Source organism: Strix uralensis, chromosome 10 (genome assembly GCF_047716275.1).
Source record: "Strix uralensis isolate ZFMK-TIS-50842 chromosome 10, bStrUra1, whole genome shotgun sequence".
Taxonomy (NCBI): Eukaryota; Metazoa; Chordata; class Aves; order Strigiformes; family Strigidae; genus Strix; species Strix uralensis.
In genome coordinates, this window is record NC_133981.1 from 24,681,057 (window position 1) to 24,707,095 (window position 26,039).

The 26,039-nt window shown below is 43.6% G+C and overlaps 1 protein-coding gene across 12 annotated transcripts in view; it reads right to left on the reverse strand.

Moving 5' to 3' along the window:
• WNK2 (WNK lysine deficient protein kinase 2) overlaps positions 1–23,083 on the reverse strand; it is a 114,633-nt gene extending 91,550 nt beyond the window's left edge. For all 12 annotated transcript variants that reach the window (XM_074879836.1, XM_074879833.1, XM_074879832.1 and 9 more), the window contains exons 1-2: positions 22,824–23,083; positions 21,677–22,453 (exon numbers count right to left, since the gene is read on the reverse strand). In XM_074879836.1, the coding sequence (XP_074735937.1) occupies positions 21,677–22,426 (750 nt within the window). In that variant the 5' untranslated portion in view covers positions 22,427–22,453; positions 22,824–23,083. The remainder of the gene's footprint in view (positions 1–21,676; positions 22,454–22,823) is intronic.
• Positions 23,084–26,039: the final 2,956 nt, after the last annotated feature.

The window sequence follows — 26,039 nt, forward strand, 5'->3', positions numbered from 1 at the left end:
ATTTCTTCTAGTCTGTTTACTTGGTTGCTTCACTAAATGTGCATCCAGCCAGTAACAGGAAACCTACTCTCAAGAGATGAGGCATCGTGGAAAACCAAGCATTAACCTCAGTGTTTTAGCCTCAACCAAAAATTACACATTAATGCTTCGTTGAGATTTAGACATTGCGTTTTAGTTCTACTACGACCAAAACCGACCATGTATGTTTTAATGGTATAGGCACCAGTTCTAAGTTCTCAGATCACACCAAGCAGAATCTCACAAGCCACTTGATACACCATCCTCAGGAAGATTGTGTGCTCACAAACAGCAACCTTGGCAAATGCTCAGACACGGCATTTCTAGAAACTATCAAGAAAAGGCTCCTTCATTCTGCAGGCTTGCCATACTGTGTGCAGTTACCCTTTCAAATGAAGTTGTAGAAGCACCAACTGAAAAATTTTCCAGCCCTGTCATTTAAAAAAAAAAAAGGAAAAAGAATCAACATACATAGGCTACTTAAAATCAGAAAGACAGCAGGAAATGTCAACATCTACAGAGAACACTCTACTACCACTTCTACAGCCATAAAATGAAGCTCAGCAAAGTAAGGATGACAAAATTAGTTCATGTATGACCCCATCGCTTTGGGCTGGAAGGTAAGCACCAGAGGAACGGTGAAACACGAAGAGCCAGGGCCATGCAATGATGCTGTCCGCTCCCCTTGCTGGCTCCTCTGCTCTGAGGCTTCAGCATCTCAGCTGCTGAAGCACTGTGATCATCTCTGCATGCTGAGAAAGTTGGACATTTACTTGCACAGAATGACATTTTGCTTAAAAACAGTTTATAAATTTGAAGTTGCACCATAGCCCTTATGCTATCTGAAACCAGTTCAAGGCCCTCTTAATTAAATAAGTGCAAATATAATTTGCCAACAGCTCAATTTAAAGATGACATATGACTGTTCAGTTTAGGTTGGCTCCTTACCAAACTAAACCAAACTTACATAAACTATGTGTTGATTGAAATAACACTGCTCACAGGACTCACCATATCAATATAAACACAAACCTTGTAACCCTGAATGTGACCAACGCCACAGCATAGGATAAGAGAATTGTGCAGCAAGTGGGTCTGGAAGTCACCAGGAAATATCACCAGTCTACTCCCTTGCTCCAAGACAGGCGCAATGATTTCTGAATTATTCCTGACAGACCCGTACACCAGCTCCAGTGACACTCCCTAGGGCTATATCTGTCAATGCTTAACTGGTCTTAGTTGGAAAGTTCTCCCTTTTGTCCAACCTACAACTCCCTAGTTTCATTTATAGTGGGCATGAAGAATCATTTATTCAACTCCTCCTTTAAGTAGGCTTTTGGGGTTTTTTCAGATACTATTCTTCAAATACCTTTATATTCAATATCTTTATCTCAGTCACCTCCTCCCCAAACTGGACAAACCATTTCTCACTACCAGTCATGTACTCTCTGCTTGTTGTTGTAACTACATGCTGGATTCTGACTGACCTGTGCACATCTTTGAAGCAAGATGGATGAAGTGGTTTGCACCAGATAGCATGCTATTAGCTATCCAAGGGAATTGTCCAACATTTTGTAGATTAAGACTGGGAGATTGGGGAACACAACTGAAAGCAGAGTTCACGGTTTACAGCCCCTCTGCTGATACATATCCCTGCTTTTGGGAAGAGCAGAGACTCAGTAGGTGTTTCACAGATTTTTAATTAATCTTAAATCTGAAAAATTGACAGCATTTCAATGGTCAGTCAGTTGAGGTTAATAAGACTATTCAAACTTTGAGCTAGTGATTTAGTTTGTGGAATCTAGAACACAATAACTGCTCTAATCCATTTTCTGGAAAACCTTCTGGGCATCTTGGTGCTCTGCCTTAGAATCACAGGACAAGACATCCCAATTAGAGGAAAAATCCAGAAAAGCCTATAGACACTGGAGTACTTGGGTTATTAATCTTTAAACAGAAAGAGTTACTCAGAAAGGTTTGAAGAGGCTCATATATCCCTATTAGATGCCCTCCTAAACTGACACCTCAGAGGGGATTGTGCTGCTCATTCTCATCAGGGCATCCTCCTTTCCCAGTGACTGTGTTCACAACCATGCCACCTGGGCAAGCTCACTCGTTAGCATTGCCCCCCAGCACCACTGCTTTGTGCATGAGATGCCTGCTTTCATTTCCCACCACGGCAAGGCAGGTGATGAGTGAGAAGAGGTGCTGCTCAGAAAAACAACTGAAGAGCAGCACAAATCCTGTGTCACACCAGAAAGGCAGAGAGGGCTCAGAGTTCTTCCCTGATTCACTACAAATGTAGCACAGACAAGAAGAAAGAGTAATCCAGGCAAAACATTACCCCGAGGGAAGAAATCTTCCAAGCCCCATCTCACATTAAAGAATCAAGCCAGCTTCAGCTCAGGTTAAGGAGCAAGGACAGTATTCAGACAATCCCACGATAGATGGTGTAGGAAGGCATCCTCTGCTCTGACTGCACGCTGCCCACAGCTCCCAGCTCATGGGTTTCTCTACAACCATCCATTTATCCTAACCCCTCATTCCTCTCCTCCCTCCATGCCCTGCTGAGTCCTCAAGTCACCCCTCTTGCAAGCATCCAGTCATACAGTTTATCTCCCCTTGGAAAATACTCGGAGTGCCTTCTCAATTTTCTGCTGCACTGACATTACATTATTCCTTCCTTACCTCCCAGAAAAAAACAAAAAATCAGATCAGTACAACATGCTTTCCAAGAGTGACCAAATTCAACCTGACACCAGCTGGGTGTGTATCAGGTTCAAGGCTACTGTATAGCCCATAAGGACAACCTGCCCATAGGGGAACCAGCAGGGCAGAGAGCCCCCGGTGTACCTGACACACAGAGGCAGTGCCACTCAAATGGCTCATTCATCTAAAGACCTTAATTAACTCTTTCCTGAATTGCATTTCCCCTCTGCTGTGTTTAAAGAGGGGTGAATATTATGCAAACATCTGGGGATCAAAGTCTGGAATAATCACATTCCCCTTGCTTCATGTGTTGATGTTAAATGTCGAGCCTGCCTTTCCTAAATGGTCACATTTTAGTTGTCCTACAATTTGCTAGCAGACAACAGTACTTGGCCTTTATATCCACATTATATAACTGTGCCTCTGCATGTAGACAAAGCTCTCCAACATCAGCTTTTACCACATTTTCCCATGTATGTTCACAGTAATTCTGAGAGGAAGGAATACTAGGAACTCACTCTTGTGAATCAGTCTTGCCTTAATACCACATGGGACCACGCTTTCGACGTCTGACCACCAAGAGGAACAGCCTCTGCAGAAACCACCCATGCAGGGGGAAGAAAAAGCCTAAGGGCAGTTTAACCTGAAGCTGTATTTTCACAGAGGCTCTGTTAGATTCCCCTGTTTCCAAAACAGCTCAAATTCTTTTGACACTGATCCTGTCACACCTGCTTCCCATCCCTGATGTACCTACACAGGCATTGATAAAACAAAGGATTTCATAGCAGGTAACCCACTAACTCCTGCTTTCCTGCCCCACCAGCCTCCCTCTCCCCGGGCTGCTGCCCTGTGGGCAGAGGTTGCTCCTTGGGAGATGGCACAGTGCTCCCTGAGCACCCTGTCCTGCACACAGGGCAGGAAGGGAGCAGGTACAGAGGCCATTCGGGGGGACAAGTTCTCAGCCACTGCTGCCAAAGCTCCATTTCTGATGATAAAAAACCATATCTGAATAAATTCCTCTGAAGCCAATCTCTCTTCCTCTGCAACAGCTGAGAAATATTGCTGTTCTTTTATCATAGAACCTCCTTGATATTTTTTCATATTTTTAACTTTGTACAGAAGATTTTTTGTTAACTGTAGAGTATTATACAGCACAGTCAAGTATTACAATGTGCCTTGCTTTCTTTATAATAAAAGTTTGATTTGAGACATAATAGTATCTTTAAATTATTATGTAAAGTGAAGAAAAGATTTCTTCACCCAATTAAATTTGCAGGCTTTTGAGAAAGAAATTCAGGAATGTTTCAACCTAAAGATGTGAAAAACAGATGCAGAGAATACATGTGATCTCAAAAAAATAGGTTAATTCCTTAAATCCAGAACAAAAAACATCTCTTAATTCAAGTAACTCAGCAGAGCTTAACCAGCTTGAAATAGGACTTGGAAAAAATTATAGGAATAGGTCTTTTCAGAATGTAGGTAATATCCTGTAAATATTTTCTGTGACATTAGTAAATTAGGATCCCTTTACAACAGGGATACCCATCTGAAAGAGTAACTGGAAATAAACTGATGAAGCACAGCTAGTTATCCTAGGTAAGCCAGGATAGCCTCTCATTATTTATCAGAAACTTAAAGAAAAAAAAAGCCACATTTAAAGGAAGCCACCACAGGCCCATATGTATTAGTTGAGAGAATGTTCAGTTGGATTGAGAAGAGGTTGTAACTAATAATTTTCTTATTACAGTTTTTATATGTTGGCTGCTGTTCCAAGGAAAGATGGATTAAATACCACGTCTGGTTCAAATTAAAAGCTCTGTGATGACCTTTCATTCCCAATAGGATGTTTTGGTGGTGTTTGGTTTGGTTTGTGTTTTTTTTTTCCTCTAGAGTCTATTAACTACATTAGGTTCTCCAAAGCATTACCCTGAATAAAAACAGTTTCAAATGCAAGAGACAAAAATAGGATAGGAAATAAATACGTCAGCAGAGGTTTGGCCTACAAATTCAACTCAAACCTCCCAGATTTCCACCCTACAGATGACCAAGGGGAACCCTTGGCCCTGCTGCGATAGCCCTGCTCTGGTCCAGCTCCCGGCCGTGCAGGCACACTCCAGCACGGGCATCAGCTTTCAGCACCAGCCAGCAAGACAGTAAGTAGGCAAAAAGAAACAAACACTAAGTCCACACACCATAATATTACGACATTTCACATGGAGATAAGATTTTGCACATTAAACACACAATCAAACTTTTCTTAAAACCTCACAGGCTCAGCCTTTAATAGGATTTGGTATTTCCGATTGTCAACTAAGGAAGCTGCCATGGGAAAAGACTAGCCCTAACCTGCAGCTTCTGAAAGGAACCAGGAAATACAGGTGTAGGAAATAAAACACCCTTACCTATTGAACTTTAAAAGGAAAAAACCCAACCCTAGTCTTAATCATGTTTAAATTCACATAGCCTTTTCTAGAGCTGGAGGAATTGAAGTGAAAGAGTCTGGTAGTTTTCTCCCTGAAAACCAAGACAAGGCTCACTAAAGAAATCTTCTTCATCACACCCCTTTCTCCCAAGACACTTCCATGGGAAAAACCCATTCATTCTCACTCTAATAATATACATGCAAAAAACCATTTGTTATTAAAAGAGAATTTTAGGCACTAGCTCCCAGCATGCTATTACAGTCTGCCAGCTATCGAGACACAACAGCATTTTCTACTCGGGAAGGCAGCACATCATAGCACGTGCCAGATCCTGCTCTTTCCCCCAACTATGACAAAATCCAGAAAATTTCTCCTTACTCCTTTCTGCTCTTTTAATTAACCTGATCATGGAAATAATCAGTGACATTTCTTTACTGCAGTGCAAAGAAATAGAGTGGTGGGCAGCCTCCCTGGGAATTAATTATCAGCCCACTATGCTGATATAAATATGTCAAATATAAATATTCACAAAAGCTTGGTATACATCAAGCTCTAGACAAGAAAGTTTTCAAAGACCACTAATTTTATATCAGTACTCTTGAAACAAATAATTTTATTTACTACAGATATAATTCTTTTTCTAAAAGATGAACTTTCAGTCTACAAGACTAAAAATGTACAAGTTGGAGCTCCAAGAGGTTCCAAGCTGGTGTAGTTAAATTCTAGGTATCTCAGAAAAGGGTGCTCAAGAGTATTCAGCAAAGGACTTCTTGCAGAAGGAGGCTGGATTAGTCTTGCTAGCAGATTTGGCCGACTTCCAAAGAACTCAGTGGTTTGACTATCATAAATAAAAGTAACAACATCAAAATCTAGATATGGATTATCATCCCATACAAACACAAGAGCATTTTTAAGACTGAAAAAAACTTCTTATGAGTCAAAGTGATTTATTTAAAATATTCTAAAGCATCGTTTTCATAAGTTTTCAAAATTAGAAATTTTAAGAACAATTTATTGACTGCAATGAAATGCAAGTTTTAGCACAGCCTTCCTTGGAGCTGCAGTTTCATTCAAGTCTCATCTTTCTAGCACATGTGATAGCACATATGATAGCACATGATCAGCATCATCTTATACACAGTGTTCAGTAGAAAGTTGATATATCACTTGCAGTGTAAAGAAACAGTTAAAATATTTGTAAAAGCAAGGCTTAGGGAGAACTCTACTTAAGTTCACAATCCACCTAAACCAACCCAGGTACTTTTTAAAAAAAGCACTTGAGAATTCACAAACTAAAGATTTTTATGGTTTTTTAGATCATTCAGAATGCTTTGCCTAACAGGAGTACATTATACATTCTGCACCACTACAATTAAGAGTCCCACATACTGCAATTATTTTTTAAAACCCACATACTTTAAAGGGTCTTTTAACAAAGAGTAATACACATTGTGATGATCTTATTTAATAGTTGCTAAATTTAGGAGGACATTGTCAGTTCTAGATTCTCGTATTTATCTCACTGTACAAACATTTTATCCTTATTACAATTACTATTGCACATTTGTGTGGGTTTTTTAAAGTAATTCTCACACCCATCTCATGGATATGCAATAAGCAAAGACCAAGCAAACAAACAGTAAACCCTTGCCATGAATGTGAAAGTAAACAGCAACTCAGCAGGTGAGACCAAAATATTCTAAATCAAATCACAGCATAGCCATTACTTAATGAATTCCCCACTCCACTTGCAGTATTGTTACCAGATATACCGCATCAGCTATTTAACAAGGCTTAACACTACAAAATGAACCCAGAGAGAAGGTATAATGTTCCTTAAAATGGTTTCTTAAGGAAAGGTAGAATTACTGGATTTTTCTGAAAAGCAAGGGAAGCATTTGAGCATATATTTTCACCTCCACATCTAGGGTTAAGGAGAAGTCAAATGAATCACTGACTCTCTGGCTATGTTGTAAAAATATATATGTTTACAAATATGATGATTTTGCATTGTGTTTTCCTTTGTGGAGATCACAACTCTGCTACAGGCTTACATACTGCCATTGCTGTATACTGTATACAGTTACAGTTGCTTTTGTTATTACTCTTCAATTAAACCAATATTGTTTGTTCACTTTAATCTTGAAAGAGAAATAACACGCTCGAGACCTGCCATCATCACACCACTACCAGTGCAAGGAATTATTTTAAAACCAGGTAAATTTGCATGGTAATTCTGGGTAGACCCAAGAATAAAAGCTGCTGCTCTGGGAATGTTATTACATTTCAAAATATATGCTTAAAACAGACTGAATATAATGTTTATTGAAACAAATGCATAAACCCCGGCTCAGGGATTTTTAAAACTTTGGTACATGAGCAACCCAGAAATAGTATGCAGCTTTTTTTGGTTTTGTTTTGGTTTAAACTGAGCTCATTAAAACAGGTGAACAGGCTTTTATGACCAATTATTCATCTGTCTTAGACTTCTAAGAGTAATTAACATTTCAGAATGTTTAAGATCTTCTAGTTAAACCAGTCCTTCCGTTTTTCCATTCACACAATTAAAGACTCTGCTTTGTCACAGATGATAGTTCATTCTGACCCTTAAATAGGTATCCTGAGAAAAATACATGCAAAACTATACTAAGTTGATGGAAAAACTGAATGCACATGGTTCAGAATTGATGCAGTGACAATAAACAAGGAGTGGTTTTTACTTAATTCATCCAGGCTGGGAAATTACTTTAAACCAGCCTTGAAGCACTCCCCTGCGTCCTCCCCATAGGTTGCACAGTCACCCCTCCATTATGACCCAGGTCTGCTCTCGGTAGCACTGGGGTAACCCAGCGTGCCCTCCGCACTGCCAGGGCCCCGCTGACCCCCTGGTCCAGCCCCCTCCATCCCCAGCAGCCCCCCCAGAGGAGCAGAGCAGCACCCTGGCAGCACCCACAGCTCCCAGTACAGCCCTCGTCCCCAGATACTGGCAGTTCAGCATCTTTCACAGACTTAAACTTATGAAGAGCAAGACAACGAAGAAAACTTATCCCCTGTAGTTATTTCTAGCGGCTGTGCAAAAAAATTCAAAGGCTGTTTTTCAGCCTTTGTTTCTTCAGGAATGACTGCACTGATGCTGTGTGTGTGTACACATCCCCTGTTATCCACAGTATATTTAGCAAGTAAATCAGGGTAGCAACTCAGGGAAGCAAAGCAACTTTCAATTTTTAGGAAAACTGATATATAAGGGAAGGAGAAGTGCCCTAGTTGCCACCACTGAAGGAAAAACAGCAGAAAAAGCATGACCCTAGTAGCTGTAAAATCCATAGAAAAGCACATTCAGAAATAACCAAGCTGAGAAGCAGCTTCCCAGGGAGTTCACATCTTACTAGGTACTGAGGACGCCAGCTATAAGATGATTTCATTAGTTACCCTGCTGACAGAAATCCATTTTGAAATATACACTATATATCTTTTAAGGTACAAAGGCCACAGTTCATAAGGAATTACAGAGTTATCTCTCTCTGCACACAAAAATTAACTTCGCAGAAGTGTTTCAATGACTTTTTTCCCTTCTCTAACAGAATTAATAAATTACAATTTCAGCTCTAAATCAGAGGTAATGCAGCTAGGACCCCAGATAAAGCATGCATAAAATACACAATATATAAATTATATCAGAGCTTCTTTTAAAGAGCATTTACAGCATGTGTACTGTTAAATCATTAATTGCAACATCAGAATTAGGGTGGGTAAGCATTAACAAGGCAATCCAAGAGACTACAAGTATCAGTCATTGCTAAGAATCAGAAACTAACAATTATTGCACAAGAGGTTATAAAATGCCCTTTCCTCTCACCTCACTAGATGCTGCCTCATTTTCCTTTATTTCTCTGCAAATTCTGATTTCCATCTCAGGTTCATCAGGATTTTCAAAAAGATCAGAAGCTACCACAGCTGTCACTGACAGTCTCACTGCTGCACAAAGCAGCCACCCAAGGAAACACCTTGCACAACTGGAAGACTGTTAGGTGAAATAGTATCTTATGATATTAACTAAAGAAGATAATCTCATGTGATTGTGAAGATGACCCTCTAAAGAAGAAAGACATGAAAAAAGAACAAGTGTATTTGTATACACCCTGTGACAGTGCAGAAGGTCTTAAAGAGTGGAAGGACTCTGCCCTTGTAACTTTTGGGGTGGTGGGCTGGGAAGAGGAGAAATGAAAAGGAAAAAAGACATTAAACCATTTTTTTAAAGTCTACTGGAAAGTTTTTATGAATTAGCATCCATATTTCATAAAGCTTCCTTAAAAATACAGAAAAGAATGCAGGAACGGGCTGATGACCCAAACCAAATCAGCATCAGTCACATCCCTCACACTGAGAATTTGGGGTTCAGCCATGACACCAATATCATTTTTAGGTCCTAGGTTAGTAAGCTAACTCCCCTAATTGCAGACCCCCCAGTTTCAGTCATCCTCCATCACCATCTTCATGCTGAGATATTCCCTCCCAACATGTACCGCACTCCCCAGCCACACTTAATCAAACCAAGTTGTTGTTTAGCAACATCACAAAAAGAGGAAGAAAAATATGGATAGTTATTAGTGTAGCAAAAGCCAATAAACACCCAGAGTTCCATTTATTTGCAACAGTTGCTTTTGAATACAGACTCCATCATCTGAAGTCTCATTTCACACACAAGAGCTCAAAACCAAAGCTATTTATAGGAAAAGTTCTCTTTGAATCCCACATGTGAGTGAGCACCAGCCTGTTCCCCTCCTGCCTCAAACCACCTGAGGTAATTCTAAAAAAGTATACATGTACTTTAATAAACGAAGCTTTGTATTTAATACTTCGATGTTAGAGGAAGAATTGCTGTTTCTAGTAGATTTGTAGCTTCAGTGGTTAAAAACTTGTAATTTACTTCACCTAAGTTAACAGATACACATCTCAGATCACACATGTTTTAAGCATTAACTGTTTCTCATGGTATGGGGTGTCAGAATTATCCCCAAAAGCAGTGAGCACAGCTGATTTTCTCCTTTCCTACAACAAGCCTTTCATATTAGCAGCCCAGGTGTCACAGAATCACAGAATCATCTCAGTTGGAAAAGACCTTGAAGATCATCCAGTCCAACCATTGACCCAACACTGACAGTTCCCAACTACACCAGATCCCTAAGTGCTAAGTCAACTTTACTCTTAAACACCCCCAGGGATGGGGACTCCACCACCTCCCTGGGCAGCCCATTCCAATGCCTGACTACCCGTTCTGTAGAGAGAAATGCTTCCTAATATCCAGTCTAAACCTTCCCTGGCGCAATTTGAGGCCATTACCTCTTGTCCTAGAGGTAAGGGGTTCATGGTAGGGGTAAGGGCTTCAGCAGAGTGCTCAAGAGTAGGGGGTGGAAAGGGAACAGGAATTCAACTAGTCAAGCCACAAAAAAAAAATCTCACAAAATACCTATCATTTATTCCAGAGACTTAAAAAGAGATTTCACTTAATTTCCCTCTCCCAACCATATATATCTGCTACAAGTTTCTTTCTTCTATACTTTGAAAAGAAGGCTTAATCCTCTTCCACATACAAGGATTCAGAGAGTTGTCTATACCCTACAGGAAACCACAGTGTGCTTTTATAGGAATATCTTGTATCACGTGGGAATCTATCCAGTTGGCTTAATTTAACATGAGACTATAAAAATAAGGCATAAAATTGACCTGGGTCCAAACACACCCTTCTGAAAGCACTTGCAGCCCTGACACCCAGTCCTCCAGCTGACAGTGTACTGAAGGCACCATGCCTTTTCTTAAGATGAGGTGCCTGAAAAAGCTAAGGTCTCTTGCATACACCCCAAACAGCCTCAGTCTTAACTCAGTTCAGTGTCCCCCTTGTATGTAAACACCACTGGGACCCAGCAATTCATTCATTCATTCCTCAAATCGTTGAAGCCAAGAAACATTTGTGGAGCACACCTACCACACTGTGAAAGAGCTGGGTGATGGCACCTACCTTCCTGTTATGTGACACCTAGAAGAGGTATTGCCCATCTCCCTTCCCATGATGGAAATACTTAGACCGAATGAACAGGGGAAATTCCTTCCAAATTCCCATCCCCTCCTGCAGAAGCTCGGAGGCTTTGGTAAAGGCTTCAATGACTACTACACTCACAGCTAAGGGAAAGGTGAGGAGCACACCTCTTGTGACTTCACACCTCCAAGACAGGAGATTCCTCTATTGGGAATCCCAAGAGGAAACACTGGAGCTCACTGGCCAGGACAGCAGAGGGGTTTGTCACAGGTCTCACCTCCCTCCCCGGCAGTTCACATGTCTGTAGATGGAGTGACCAGCTGCTAGATGGATCCTTCCCCATCAGCATCCCTCTTCTAGGCCCTTGCTCTGAGCTGCCACAGCTCACCACGCACACTGCTGGCAGCAGGCCCAACAGGTTAAGGGTTGCACTGTCTGTCTTTACAAGAACTGGCCCTAGCTGCCTGAGTTCACTACCCATTGCCTGATGTGGGTCTGAAGCCAGCCTAAGCAGACAGCCCTTATGGTCTGAAATGGAGACTCCAAAGTGAGTTTTCTATTTAAAACCAAGTGATCACTGCTACTTGACACTGATGGGGCTCAGCAGCTCTTGGCAGTCTAGAAGAATTTATAGCTCAAACTTCAGTCCAGTTCAAGAGGCTGCCACACATCCAAGGACCAGCAGACTATCAGCAGAAGCTCTCTTCTCACTCTGAGGGAAATTACAGAAAAATCCCTGTTTGTTTCCTGGAACAGTGCTACAAGAGCTTCAAATTAACAAGGCCCTTACAATACAAAAACCACCCAAATATCACATGAGGTACTCCCCACCTCACTCCCATCTGTCTGTCGGAAGTTCCTGGAGATCACAGGCTTTGCTTAAGCTGAGCTGCCACAGTGACTTTTTAAATTCATTAAGGTCAGTGAAAGATGTTACACAAGTTACTACAACTTGTGCAAGAAAAAAATTAGAAGCCTGGAAGGCAGCAAGGACTGATGCTACATCCCCAGAAGCATGTGCAAACCATACAACGAACATAACCTGAAGAGACAGGATCACAGATGGGCTATAAGCAACCATTCTAGATCATTCTTACCAACTCATTTTACCCTATGGCTTAATACAAATGGTTGTGTATTTTCTCTACTTCTATTATTTTATTATGCATAAACATCAAGGACACGCAAAACCACCCATGTTAGTCATGATCACGCTGTTTGCCAAAAGACAAGATATTCTCATCCTCCATTAGTAATTGAAGGCAATATAAGCCTTACTATAATTGAGAAAAAAGCAAGTCCATTTTATTAGTGCAACACTTGCTTTATTATCTACAACAATTCTCAACACAAACACTTATATGAAAGAAACAAAACAAGTTCAAATGCACATAACCATGGCAATTTTCCTTAATTAATCAGTAAAGCCTAGAACAAAACAAACCTATTCGGAATCTATTTTAATAGATGTAGGTATTACCAAATGTTTCAGCAGAGCGCTGCGTGGGCCTGCAGCAATAAGACAGTCACTGGAAATTTTGCGATTTCCCCCCACTCTTCTACACTGTTCTATTTTAACAGACAGAATTGATTCTGCTCAGTCAACCACCACAGCTGTATTAGCTCCAGCGAGTACAATGGGTCACTCGAAATGTTGCTCTAACTGAAAAAAATCCAGACAGCATCAGGAAAAGCAATGTTAAAAAGCTGCTTATTGTAGAAAAATCTGGAATAAACACCATAATTTTAATTCCTCAGGCACACGCCAGTGAAAAAGGAACATCCATTTCAGAAGCAGACAGGCAATTCCTGTCTTATACCGCTTTTGTAAAATAAATACTCATTTCTCAATGTATCAAGTGACCAACTGTCATTTGTTCTTTTTAATAAAAACCTTATTTTATAGGATATAAGCAATGTTTGATTATTTAGCTAAAGAAAAAACCCTCCTTCATCTGTTCAGTCTTACTGGGTTTTAGGCAGTTTGAAGCACTTGAAATACACTGACAATGGCATTTGGACAAGCCCTGTTAATACAGGAACAGGCAAAACACAACATTACTGTGCTCGGTACAGAACCAGTTTATTAAGGCTCATACTTTGCTAAAAAGTTAACGGAAAAGGTAAAGTAGTTCCCCAGAGCATAAATATAGCTAGGAAAAAAAAAAAGTCAGCCATCATCCATACAGATTTACATTCAAATTCTGAGTTAAGATGAAACAAAAAGCCTTTTAAGTCATTTTCAGGAGAGCTGGACTACAGCAGGACTTTCAGAATTTGAGAAAGAGGAATTGGTAGCTTTAGTAACCAACTACAGGACAGCTTTCCCCAGAAAAGCATTGCAAAAGATGGACTAGTGTGTAACAGAAACATGCCCATTTCCTTTTGGGTTTTAATTTGCTTAGAAAAAGCTAGAAATGAAAGCCATTTTAAGTTTACTTACCTACCAAAAATTACATTAAAATGTAAATTAACTTTGATAAGGTGCTGCTGAGACTCATAATAGGATCCAATACTACTTAAAGCATGTTTCATTTTCCTTTAAGAAGTCAGGAATGAAGATCAGATTGAATTCACAAAAATAGCCAAATAAGAAAAACCCCACAAATGTTATTTGAGCCTGCATTCTCCAATCTATTTTTCCTCAGAGTTCATGAATAAGTGTTTTGTATCCCTCTGTAGCAAACAACTGAAGAACAGATGGTATTAGGTCTTAAGTTACTGCTTCCCTGATAGTTTAAACAAGATGTATATTCCCATAATACAGCATTTCATTTTACCCATTACTCCCACTGCATACTTCACCAGCATATCATACAGCCGTTATACTGTATTAACACATTATAGCAAAATTATTTTCTAGTACATCACTTATGAAAATCTGACTGTGTACACTGTGACACCCAGTATGAATTAAAACGCATGTGCACTTATATGGAAGATTCTTCAGAAAGAGGGAAGAAATCCCATCAGCTCCAGAAATTAATTTATTTGGAATAACACTGCAGCCACAAGTGGCATTAGACGGGCTATGGTGTGTTTAGTGCAGGTAATAGTTTTTTTTAAAAAGCATTGTTGGGATGACTGAACTGAAAACCCAGGCATGTAAGACCATTCAAGCATGAGATGGAGCATCTTCCAAAAATAAAATTCAAGATGAGTACAACTATGACTTTACTTATTTTTTCTTTTTTAGATTGAACAGAAGGGCTATCACCACACACCACTAACTGTACATATTTGGAGTAAGCCAAGTCACTGTTAACAAACATGAGTCACTCTAGAAAGTTTTTGGTACACATTTATTGCCAGCTAATTTGGAACTCAGTCTTAAGATCACCAATCCGTATGGACAACTGGCTGGCAACTAAGATGCTTCCTAAGGCTTAGAGGTGTTCAGTGACATGTGACATCCTGCGTCCACAACAGAGGTGATCACAGGAGACACAGGAGAACAGGCAGGACTTGTGATCCCCTCCTTCTGCCAAATTCTCATTGTTTTTTCACATGGGCACGATCTGCAAGGAGATAAGTCAGAGCAGCAGCTCAGGAGCTATACAGCAGTCAAGCTAATTCAGAAGGGGCAGAAGTCCCAACAAGCAAGCTGTTTTGGATAAACATCAGGCCAAAAGGAGCTATGACTCGATTTCTTTGGAGGACAATGAGATTTTATTCAGGGATATGGGAAGCTGCTTATGGTTTGAAGATTAGCCCATTCCAGAGCCAGGGATCAATCTAACACATGAAACAGGCTCTATTTTGTGGTTTGTGTGGAAACTGGACTTAGAAAGATCTACAAATACTCTTAAGGAAGAAAAGAGAGGTATGGAGAATGAGGGTGCATGCCTTCCTTTTTACATACCAAACAGCTCATGCTCTTCAACTGACCAAAGCCTTTTTCTTACTTGCTCCACAGAAGTGAAATGGAGGCAAAGAAGAGCCAAGACTCTTCTCTCTCTAAATATAAAGAAAAATCATCACACCAGATCCAGCAGAGATTTGAAAGTATCTATCATCTTGCAGTTTTAGCGGCAGGTCCAGACTCACATAGAGGAGGCTGCAGCCGTTAATTGTTGCAGAGAATAGAACTGTAACACTCACTCCTGGCAGAAAGGTAGGCTTCTCACTGCAGAGCAGGCAGTAGGTGAGTTGGTTCCTCTGTTTCAGAGCTACATAGGAATAGCAAGAAGCTGGATGAAGGTTGTTTCTAGCTGACTTCTCAACGCCATGGAAAAAGCCCAACTTCCCCTTCCTTGCCCAGCCAGGTTTCCAGCAGACTGAAATCCCTGGGACAGCACCCACGTTCTCCAGTAGGTCAGTAACACTTCAGGGAAACAATGCATTTCCAGATGTAACCTCAATTTCACATGTACAAACTTAAACAAGATGAAAACCAGTTCTGCTTCTGCATGACCATTTCAGATAGTCTCCAAACACTATTTGCATGACCCCCTCCTACTTCAGAGGAACGAAGCTGTCTCTTCCAACAGGAGTGCCAAGTGTCACACATCTCACGTGACATGCCTTTGGCTGCCCTTTGCTTATGCCCACAGGCTGTCTGGGTATAATGCATCCACACTTACCATATATTTATGTTTTCTGGCCAGTCAGACCTACCACCGAGCCTACTGAACATGCAAGTGAGTAATCAACAGCTATGTCATGGCAAGTCTAAAAACCAAACTTCCCCTGACCAGATAGTTGTAAGCAAGCTCTTCTCAGCACTCAAACCCAAGCCTACTACTCCAGTGGGGCTCCTGAGGCACAGGAGATTCATCACTACCTCCCTCCTTGACAATCCCTTCACACCTGATCCTTACAGTAGGGCCTCTACCCTCCATCTACCCACCAAAGAATCACTCTTTCCAACTTCTGCAGCACCTCTAATCTCCCAGAGCATGCAAAAACTCCAGTAACCAACAGCCCAACTGTTATTGTCACCCTTTTAGCACACCATTACCAGTGCCACTGAACTTTCTTCAGACCTGTTACACCCTAACCACAAAACAAGGCAGCAGACCATAAATGTAAGCACATTATACACACAAGTCAGACTGCATATCAAGTACAAACATTACTAAGACCACAGCTTGCAACATCAACCTTTTTCCCCTGTCAGCTGTGGACAAGAGATGACCAATGGGACCAGAAATATCCTTTACACCAAGTCCTGATTTTATTTTAAATCATTTCCTCTCACAACAACTCGATCCCACACATTTAGCATCAAGAGCTTAACCAGGATTAAAAGAGCATACACCCAACCTTTAGGCAAAATGTACTCAAAAGCAAAAGAAAGAAGTCTTTTTCGATTCAAAAGCAGAATCTGAAGTCTGACCCAGCTCTATTTCATTTACTGAATTTGAGAAGCAGTCTATTAATAGTTGACCACCATATCCCTATCCTGCTTCTCCATGCCAGGGCAACAGCTATACTAACAAACACCAGTGATACAGGCACATGCTTTCATATTGACACTGTAAAGCAGAGCTAAACCAATTTTTTAAATTTAAACAGAAGTCACTATCTCACGAATTAACTCAAAACAGACAAAATTAATCTCAGTTAATTTAATATGAGCACAGAGCAATATCAGATTCAAGCTTTCAGATACAGTCTCCATCCTCTCTTCTCCCAAACAGATTTTGTAAATTATTCTGTTCATTTACACTACAAAGTTTACCCGGCCAATAAATTAACAGTGTTGATAGTAACCAGCGACTATTTCGACATCTGATGAATACTGCCAGACAACAAGGATGCTAAGAAAAGCCAAGCTACCACATCAGTGAAAATCCTGAAGATGTTACCTTTCTCAGAAACAAATCCCCTGGATTCAGAGGCATAGGACATCCTCCTCCCTCCACATAATTTTGCCAGAAGTAACTTACCATCTACAGCAAAATGAACTTGCTTTAACATTGTCCATTTTACAGACTCCCACTCTTAACCATGCAAACGTGTCTGCTTACACAAAAACATCTGAGCCGTGGACCTTTGGTATCACTTTAAACAACTATCACAGATCTTCTAAGTGGACATGATTGAAAACACAGCTTAAGAGTTAAGAAAATAGTTGTAGGCATCATAGCCTTCTCTCAAACATCTCACACTCCCTTCCTCCACTCAAACTAGAAACTTTGTTTCAAGGAAAGATAATCAGCATTAGAAACAAAAATTGGCAAGTTCACATAGGTCTAGCATTAATGATTTTATAGTGCCCTTTTTATTCACCTTGCATTAAAACAAAGTCTAATCTTATCTTGTACTTCTAGAATACTCACGCCATATTAAAATCAGTCAGCTATCAGCCAATCTGGATGAGCTTCTCATTTAAGGAATAAAAACTGAGATCAGGAAAATACATTATCTGTTCCCATATTAATATTACATATGAATCAAATGAAACAAGTGTTCAGAAATGTATCACATTTAGAACTTAATTTTCAGTTAAGATCTGTGTCCTCCAAAAATCTCAAACTCCTGAATATCTGAGCAACTTAAGACGTAAGATGTACTTTAAATTTTCCCTTTGGTTCAGGCAGTTTGAAAAGTCTGGCAATGACATAAAAAGGAAAAAGTGCTATAGAACTATGAAGTAAAACACTTGAAGATTATTACGTTTTTCCCCTACAGAACTATACTACCAGAAGTTTGGCAGAAAAGCTGCAGGTACAGGGGACAAGAAATTTCCACCTTAGAGCACTATCTCCATTTGTGGTTGTTTTACTACTACAGATCCTTTGGCCATTTGGAAAATGCTGTCAGAGCTATTCTAATACCCTTGATTTCTAATTTCAGCTATATGGGTAGGGAAAGAGAATTGACCTCTGCCCATCCTTCACTCCTACATAGCTCCCCAGTGAAGAACAAGTCTTTCGCAACCAGTGGAAAAAGCCTGGCTTCCCTGCAGTGTTCACCAACAGGCATTTCTCATCTTCCCACCACAGGTACAGCAACAGCAGGATTAAACAGTCCATCCCTTCCACATTTTCAACAAAAAACTAAAATTATATACAATCAAACAGAAGATCGGTATTCACAGTCCATGTGAGAACCATAAAGTCCAGTGAGGTTGTTGTACTTGAGATAGTACCAAGCTTGACTCTTCTGCAGTTTCCCTACATATTCCCAAAGGGAAATAGTCTGGGGATTTTGAAACCATTCATCTAACTAAAAAGATTATGTGGGTTGCCAGCAGTATATTGGCAAAAGCCTATATTCCTTATTCATGACTAACATTTTACTTAGGAATGCAACACTGAAATACTCTTATGCTGAAGCCTCACCACACAGCAATTGTACGTCACCAATTAAAATTAATTATAGCTGTTGAAAACCTTAGAATACAAACCTTTCCAAACTGCAAGGGCATGCTAATCCTGCTCCAATACTTCAGTTTCAGGAAAGAACAATAAACTTATTTTCTAGCTAGAAATTGACCACAGCCTTCACATCTTCAGGCAGGTCTAAACCCCAGATCTAGTTTGGTTAGCATTTGGATCCTACCCTAATCCAAGTCATGATTTCGGTTCTGAACCCTAAAGCCATCTTTTCAGTGAAATAAAACCACTGAACAAGAAGGGCTCACAAGGTCTTTGTACAGACGGACAAAAAAAAAGACACACAGACAACAGTACAACTGGACTGAAAAAAATGCTGAGCAAGGACAGAGGATTAATGCCTGCGTGGAACCTCAATACTGTTAGTTTTTAACTCTCCAGCTCTAAAAGTAACAAGCACAAGTGCATCTCCAGAAGAAAGAGAAAGTACAATTTATTGCAATTTTTCCCCCCAAAAAAGGCTCTAAGATTGATTTTGATGGTGTGAGACTGCAGAGGAAGTCATTTTGTCTTCAATAGCATGGTGATGATGGCTTCCACTGTCTTCTGCTATGTATATCTGAATATAGAATTTCTACAGAGAAAGAGACAAATGGGGGCATAGCTAACTGGCACAGCTTACATAAAAATTTTCAAAATGCCATGAATAAAGTGATTACTTGACAGCAGCCTCTGAATCTTTTCCAGTAAAACTCCCTAGCTGAATTGAGAGTACTCCACAAGTCATAAAGCCCAAGACAACACACAGCTATTCACACCTTCGGATAGTTTCCTTTAGGCAAACTCAGCCTAGAAGCACAGGCTTTAATCCCTTGGTGATTAAAGACTTTTGTCATTCAGTTAGACTTTCTCAATCCAGACCAAAGTACTGTCTTTCAAAAGTCACATACCATCTCGCGTTACCTGGCCTCTGCCATCACCTCCAAACCTGCACAGCAAACAGACAGCAGAATCAGCAGCCCTCACCTATTTCTATGGATTCACACCGATTTCTCTAAAACAGTCAAACAATACAGAGATTTCTTTCTACAATTAGAGGCCTAAAAAATTCTGTAGTAGTAAGATCTGATTTAAGCTGAAGCACACAGAATGGAAATTTAGGGGGAATTCGGGAATTACAGATGCTTTCTTTACATGCAGTCAGTTCAAGAATTCCTAAACAAGTGTAACTGGGAATAAGAAAACCAATCACCAGGTAAGCCTCATACTGCAATTTTCCCTTCCCAATCTCTTATGTGTAAATGACCCAAACACTGGAATTTTAATACACCGTGTTCTCCAATACATTTGGCAGTCTTCTGTAGTTAAAGCTATTCTGGTACAGAAAATATGTTGGAAATACATCTATTTCAATTCCCCTACTGGAGCATACCGAGAAAAATCTGGCAAGATGAATTCCCGAGCTGTGCAATCGCTTTGCAGTGGCAGAGCTGGCCTGCGCTGCTCGGACCGACAGCTGAACCTCGGCCTCTTCCTACGGACAAACGCTCCCTCCGACAGCATCTCCCTTATCCTGAAGGAATTTCAGGCTGCCGAAGCAAAAGCCTTATGCACTCAATTCCGTTTCAAGCAAAAGCCAGACAAAGACCAGGCCTGCTTGCAAGGCTCTCCTCACAGCAGCTCCTGCCTCACTCAACTCCCCTTTAAATTCCCCTGGCAATCCCACAGCTCTCCCCTTTTCCTGGAGCCCTCCAGGCCCCCTCCAGGCTGCGGGGTGTGGCAGGAGAGGGGTTAAACCCCTCACCACCAGCCCATCATGTCCTCCGCTCTGTGGCTGTACCTTGCCCAGCTGCTGTGGCTCTATTTTCTGCATCCCTGTCTAATAAAAGACAGGGGAATGCACAATTAACATTGAAAAGTGCTCCCTATACTTCTTAAGGCAGTAGTGCTGCAGTGAATTATGATTATATTGTGCAATGAAATCATTAGGGAATAAAGATGTGGCTGTATGTCCAACCCCACCTATCCCAGGAAGCCAGGAATGATTTACAGATTGGGCCAACACTAAAAAAATAAACAAACATCAGGAGCTCAGGCTTACTATATCACATTATTTACATGCTATTCTCAAATATTCTCATAGGCCATAAAGATCAGTCAGCCAGTGGGAGTTTAAGAACCCCAAATTTTAATTATGAGTTAAATCTTCTAATTCCCAGCAAAATTACAGACTAACTCAGACTAAGTAGTAGCTCAAGAGAAAATAAAAACCTGTCTTTGGTTTTTCATAGATAGGTCTCATTCAAATGGATGCTAACAGAAATGAGGTAAGTAACAGAAGCTAAAAGGTTCGCAGAGAAAAAAATTAAGCATATACTAGTGTCATTTTTACAGAAGAACATAAATATGACTAAAAGGGTAACAGCTATGTCCCAAACCAACAACAGTGTCCAAACCTTCACTCTTTAGATATTACTGTATGACTTCACTCTAAAGATCCTGAACTCAGATCTTTTATTTAAAATCTCCCTTTCGGAAGGTATTTAGATAGACAGGTCTTTGACTCAGCTGAAGCACTAGTTCATGATGCCTAAAAAAAAGGCAAGCACTCCAGTGCTTTCAGAGGTTTGATTCACAAGAAGTTGGTGACAGTCACAATTTCAGAGCAGGGGAAAGGGCAAGTCAGGGGGCAGCAGATCTTCAATCTTTATAAAAGCATAAAGCATAATGCATTTATATTCGTAGAAAAAGGAAGGTTCACTCCTGCAAACACACTCCAAGTGTCTTTTTAATATAGACCTGCTGCTCCACTCCTGCTAAATCAAGCTGCTGCTTTCTGAAGCACAGCCTGAAGCGGCAGGGGGTAGGGGGGGAAGAGAGGAGCTCCATTTAGTTCTTTGTGGCACGCTTTGTGCCTTCGGAGAGAGCAAGGTGGGACCTTTTCATGCAACACGACAGGTCCTATGTTAACACTGTTAGTGTCGGCAGTCAGATCCCAGGGCCGAAAGGGTTAAGCCTGGGAGGAGTATACATAAGGTGGTAGATTAGGAGCCAATGAGAATATTGCGCTATAGTTAGACACTGGATACTAAGCAATGGTGACTATAAAGGCTGCTCAAAGCTGAGCTTCTGTGGATGACACCAGCATGTTGCCCTTGGCTCCTAGGCTTACAAAGCAGAAAAAACCCAAGAGGATCAGCTCGGCTTACCTGAAGTTCACACCACGCCACTTCCACCCACGTCTCCGTGTCCAGACCCTTATAGACCGTTTTGAAGGATCCCCTCCCGAGTTCAATATCAAACTTTAGGAACCTGCCATCCAGCGAGGTGGCAACCGCTTTCATATCAGCCTCCTCCTCAGGCTCCTCTTTCTTAGCCTTGCTCTGATCTTTGGAAACATCCGACGGCTCTTTCCTCTCCGCATCTTTGCCAGCTTCCTTCTGCTCTTCAGCCCCCCCAACGCTGCCGGGGGCTGGCGCTGCCTTCAGCTCGCCCGCAGGCTCAGCCCCCAGGCACACCTTCTCCCCGGCCCCGTGCCCTGCCTTCGCCCTCTCCGCAATTATCCTCCTGGTTTTAGGGAGCAGAATAATTTTCCTCTGATGCTCTGACTCGGGAAGGTCGAAAGCAGGTTCCTCCTGGTCCGAGTCCACCACGCTCCTCCGCAGGAACCGCTGATGGACCAGTTTGGGGTCCCTGGAGCAGGGGGCGCGGAGCGGCGGGGCCGGGGCTCCCGGCACTGCGGCCCCGCTCCTCCTGCCGCCGGCGGGTCCATCCATATTCATGCTCGGCTCCGCAGCCGGGGGAGCGCCGGGCTCGGCAGTCGCTGGAAACCCGCCACGGCCGCCTCCTCCTCTGCCTCCCCGCCGAGGTGCCGATCTGGCATCGCCCCCAGTTTCCATGAGGTCTGAGGTTTCAGCGCCTGCCGCCGCCCCCGGGCTGGGGAAGTCACCGTGGTCCATGCCCGCGCCGAGCCGCCGCGCCGCCACCTGCGAGGGGCAAAGGCAGAGCGCAGCGCCCTGACGCACCCGCACACCGCTCCCCGCCGAGCCGCGGCCACCTCCGACCCGGGGCGAGCGCCGGCGCGGCGCTACCGTGGGCAGAGCCGCAACCGGGGCTTCGAGACGGGAGGGCTGCGGCGAGCCGAGCCGGGCCGAGCCGAGCCGCAGCCGCCCTGCCCGTCGCCCGCCCCCCCCCGGCTCCCTCCCTCTCTCCCTCCCTCCCCGCCCGGGCAGCCCCGCGGGGCCAGCGGCGGCGGGGGCCGGGAGCGCCGGGCAGCCCCGGGCTCAGGTGTGCGGCGGGGCCGCCTCACCTGCCGCGGGGCCGCGCACAAAGGCGCGGCCGAGCCGCTCGACTTACGTGCGGAGCAGGGGGCTGCTGTCCTCAGCGCCATGGACGGGGATGAGAAGGGCGGCGGGGAGAAGGGGCGGGTACAGCCGTGCGTGCGCCCGCCCGGGTGTGCGCGCCGCGGAGAGGGAGCCCGGAGAGCCGGCTGCCGGCAGCGGGGCTCCGCGGCCCGCCCCTGCGCGCTGCAGCACGCCCCTGCCCGCAGTGCCGGCCTCCCCGCGGCGAGCCGCTCCGCTCCGGCGGCTCAGGGTGCGCCCCTGCCCGCGGCGAGCCCTGCGGCAGCCGCCGCCCCCCGCCCCGGCCCCGCTCCCCCGCCCCCGCCCCGCCGCCGCCGCGGCGCTTTTGTCAATGGGAAGCGCTCCCCGGCGAGCGCCCCATTTAAGGCACCGGCGCTCGGCGGCCGCCAATGAGGCTGCGGAGGGCGGCCCCCCCCCGGCCCGCCCCCCCCTCCCGCCGCCGCCGCCGCCGGAGACAATGGGAGGGTCCCTGGGCCCCGCCACCGCCTCGCCCCGCGGCGCGGGCGGGGGCCGGGAGCGGCGGGAGGGGCCCCGGGGGGCGCGTCCGCCTCCCGCGGGCAGGTGCCCCCGCACCGCCCCTCCCGGGGGCACCTTGCTGCGGGCGCGGCGCGGCGCGGTGCGGTGCGGTGCGGTGCGGAGCGGGGCCCGGCCACAGCCCGCGGCTCCATCTGCTCGCCCCGTGCGCGCACGGCGAGGAGGTGCCTGCGCCAGGCAGCCGGTTGTTCTCGGGTCTAATTAAAAGGAAGGTCACTTAGAAGAAACCAGATCTTCTCCCTACTCGCCGTTTTTCAGAATCCTTCAAACGTGAAACGCGGACACGGAACGGCTCACGCGCGACACTGGGTGACACAATACAGCACCCTGCGTCTGAACACAGTCTGCCACACGGATCTGGGTCTTCCTTTGTTTGGGTCTCTTTTCGCCATCCCTAGCAGTTCATGAGTGCCTCTGTGAATCCTGACCTCGTGGCTCGGTAGGACTGACCCTGGCCGTTAGGGCAGACTGGGGGGAACTGGGACCTGAGGACCAAGCTGTGCCTCTCCGCGGGTTCGGCTGGAGACACGGGGCACTGGCTTTGCTAAAGGCTGCGCCCATCAACAGCTGTGACATTTCTGCTCTGTAAATTCATGAAAGGACTCTGGTCTCCACTATTGTCAAGCTCGTTTTCTTAAGTATTAGGTTCATACAAACATACCATATGTTTTGGTAATTAAAATTTAACTAAATTAAAAAAAAAAAAAAAAAAAGAGAGAAGGTTTACCAAGTAATTATTCCCCAAGATTTCTGAAGGAAAGGAAGTTGACTGCCAGGCAACCATAATTACTTTTGCTTTTAATTAATTCATTTTTCGTTAAGGACGATTAAAAAAAACCCCTTTAAAAATAAGAAAACAGGTGGTGATTTTAAATAGAATCTCTGATGTTTCAATTTTAGAAAACATGGTTGAGGACTAATAATTCAGCATTATGGATACATTAGATCTTTCAGTGGTTTGTTTTTCGAAGTGTTCAAATATATATGATATTTCTAGGACTTGCAATTGTGGCATAAAACACAAGTTTGCAGGATGTATAGAAATACAGAATTACCTACCATTGGCTTTGTATGCTGGGCTCCTCTTACACCACAGACAGAGGTTTAATAAGCAGAAGTTAAAATGAATAAAGAAGTTAAAATGAATAAAATGAAGTTACCAAGAGAAACGCAGGGAAGGTTAAGAGCTCTGGCACCTTCTCCTAGTTATTACATAAACTTGACCTAGAACTCTCTTCCCAGCTAGAGAAATTCCCACCACCATGTATAAAAAAAGACAAGATTCAGGCTAATGAGATGACTAGAAGTGGCAGGCAACATTTTACTCAGCAAGTGGACAGAAGAAAATGGGGAATGTTCTACAGCCAACCAAATACCAAAACCCGAAACCCTCAATCGAGAAAAATAGGGGGGAAAAAAAGAGCCTTGATTCCCCCATTTGCCAGGAGGGAAGGCTTGGAGGAAGGCAAGCATGTACACCTTCCCAGGTGAGGACAGCATCAAAGCAGCCTCATGAGGCCACACAGGCACTGCTGAGCTGCACTGGCGACTCCTGACCAGTCCTCAGCACTGAGCAGGCGAAGCAAGAGCATCCTCACACCAGCTTTCTCACGGCTGAGTTTCCTCTGGTGTGCTGTCCGATGCTGACGTGGTGCCTAGTGCTCTTCCCGTGTCCTTTTGGCTACTGAAAGCATAATTTGCATGTCACAAACTTAATTGTGATCCACTATCAAGTGCTCTGAATCTGTTTACATGGATGATTTTTAATAGTGCTTCAACGGAAAGAGAAAGCTTTGTCACACTCCTGCTGTTTGACATTTTCCATGCTGCCATACATTCATTCAACATCCTCAACCTTGGGCAGCAGCCTGGCAGCATGTGGCAATGTGCAGCACCAAGAGGGCCAGGGACCAGGACAGCACACTAGCCATGTTACTGTACAGAGCAACGTCTTTGAGTGTAAGCAGCTCTGAACTGGTGCGTAGTCTGACCCAGTGCTCTGTGGCAGCTGACAATGGCCTTTCCCAGCAGAATGATGCTCCCTAGCAGGCCGAGAAACCTTCGCTGGCCTTCAGGAGCTGCCCACGTGTCAGTGACCACAATGGACACGGCAGCTGGAGAGATGTTCAGCAGTTCTCAGTTCTCTAGTGGTCTCTGACTGAGCAGTCCCCCAGACAACTTGCCATTCCCGTGTGCACCCCTGCTCAGCAAGGAGAGCCACACATAGTGGACTTTAAGGAAACCCAAAGGTAAAGACACACGCTCTTCACTTCTTCATCTAGCCACAGACCCCTCAGCCAATGTGAACAGAGCCCCACAAGCTATTTTATTGGGTTTCCTCTACCCGCCTCAATTTACCCAGAGCAGAAACATGTTATTGATTCTTCTGCTGTCTTGATTTCAGCTCTGTGCGAGGCAGCAGACAGATAGTATGCTGTATTACGGAATACAGCATACTGATTAGTATGCTTTGTTACCAAGGGGCATAGAAAAAGATAAGTGGTTACAGTTTTCCTGATTGTTAGAGCATCACCAGAGCAAGCTGGAAGTAGGTTCACCCCCGAGAGCATGCTGGTATGCAGGTGGGATTGTAAATTATAACACGCTTCAACAAAAAGGTAGTACCTCAGGCAGGGCAACCTTAATCAAGCCTTTGACTTGGAGAACTGTTCTTTGT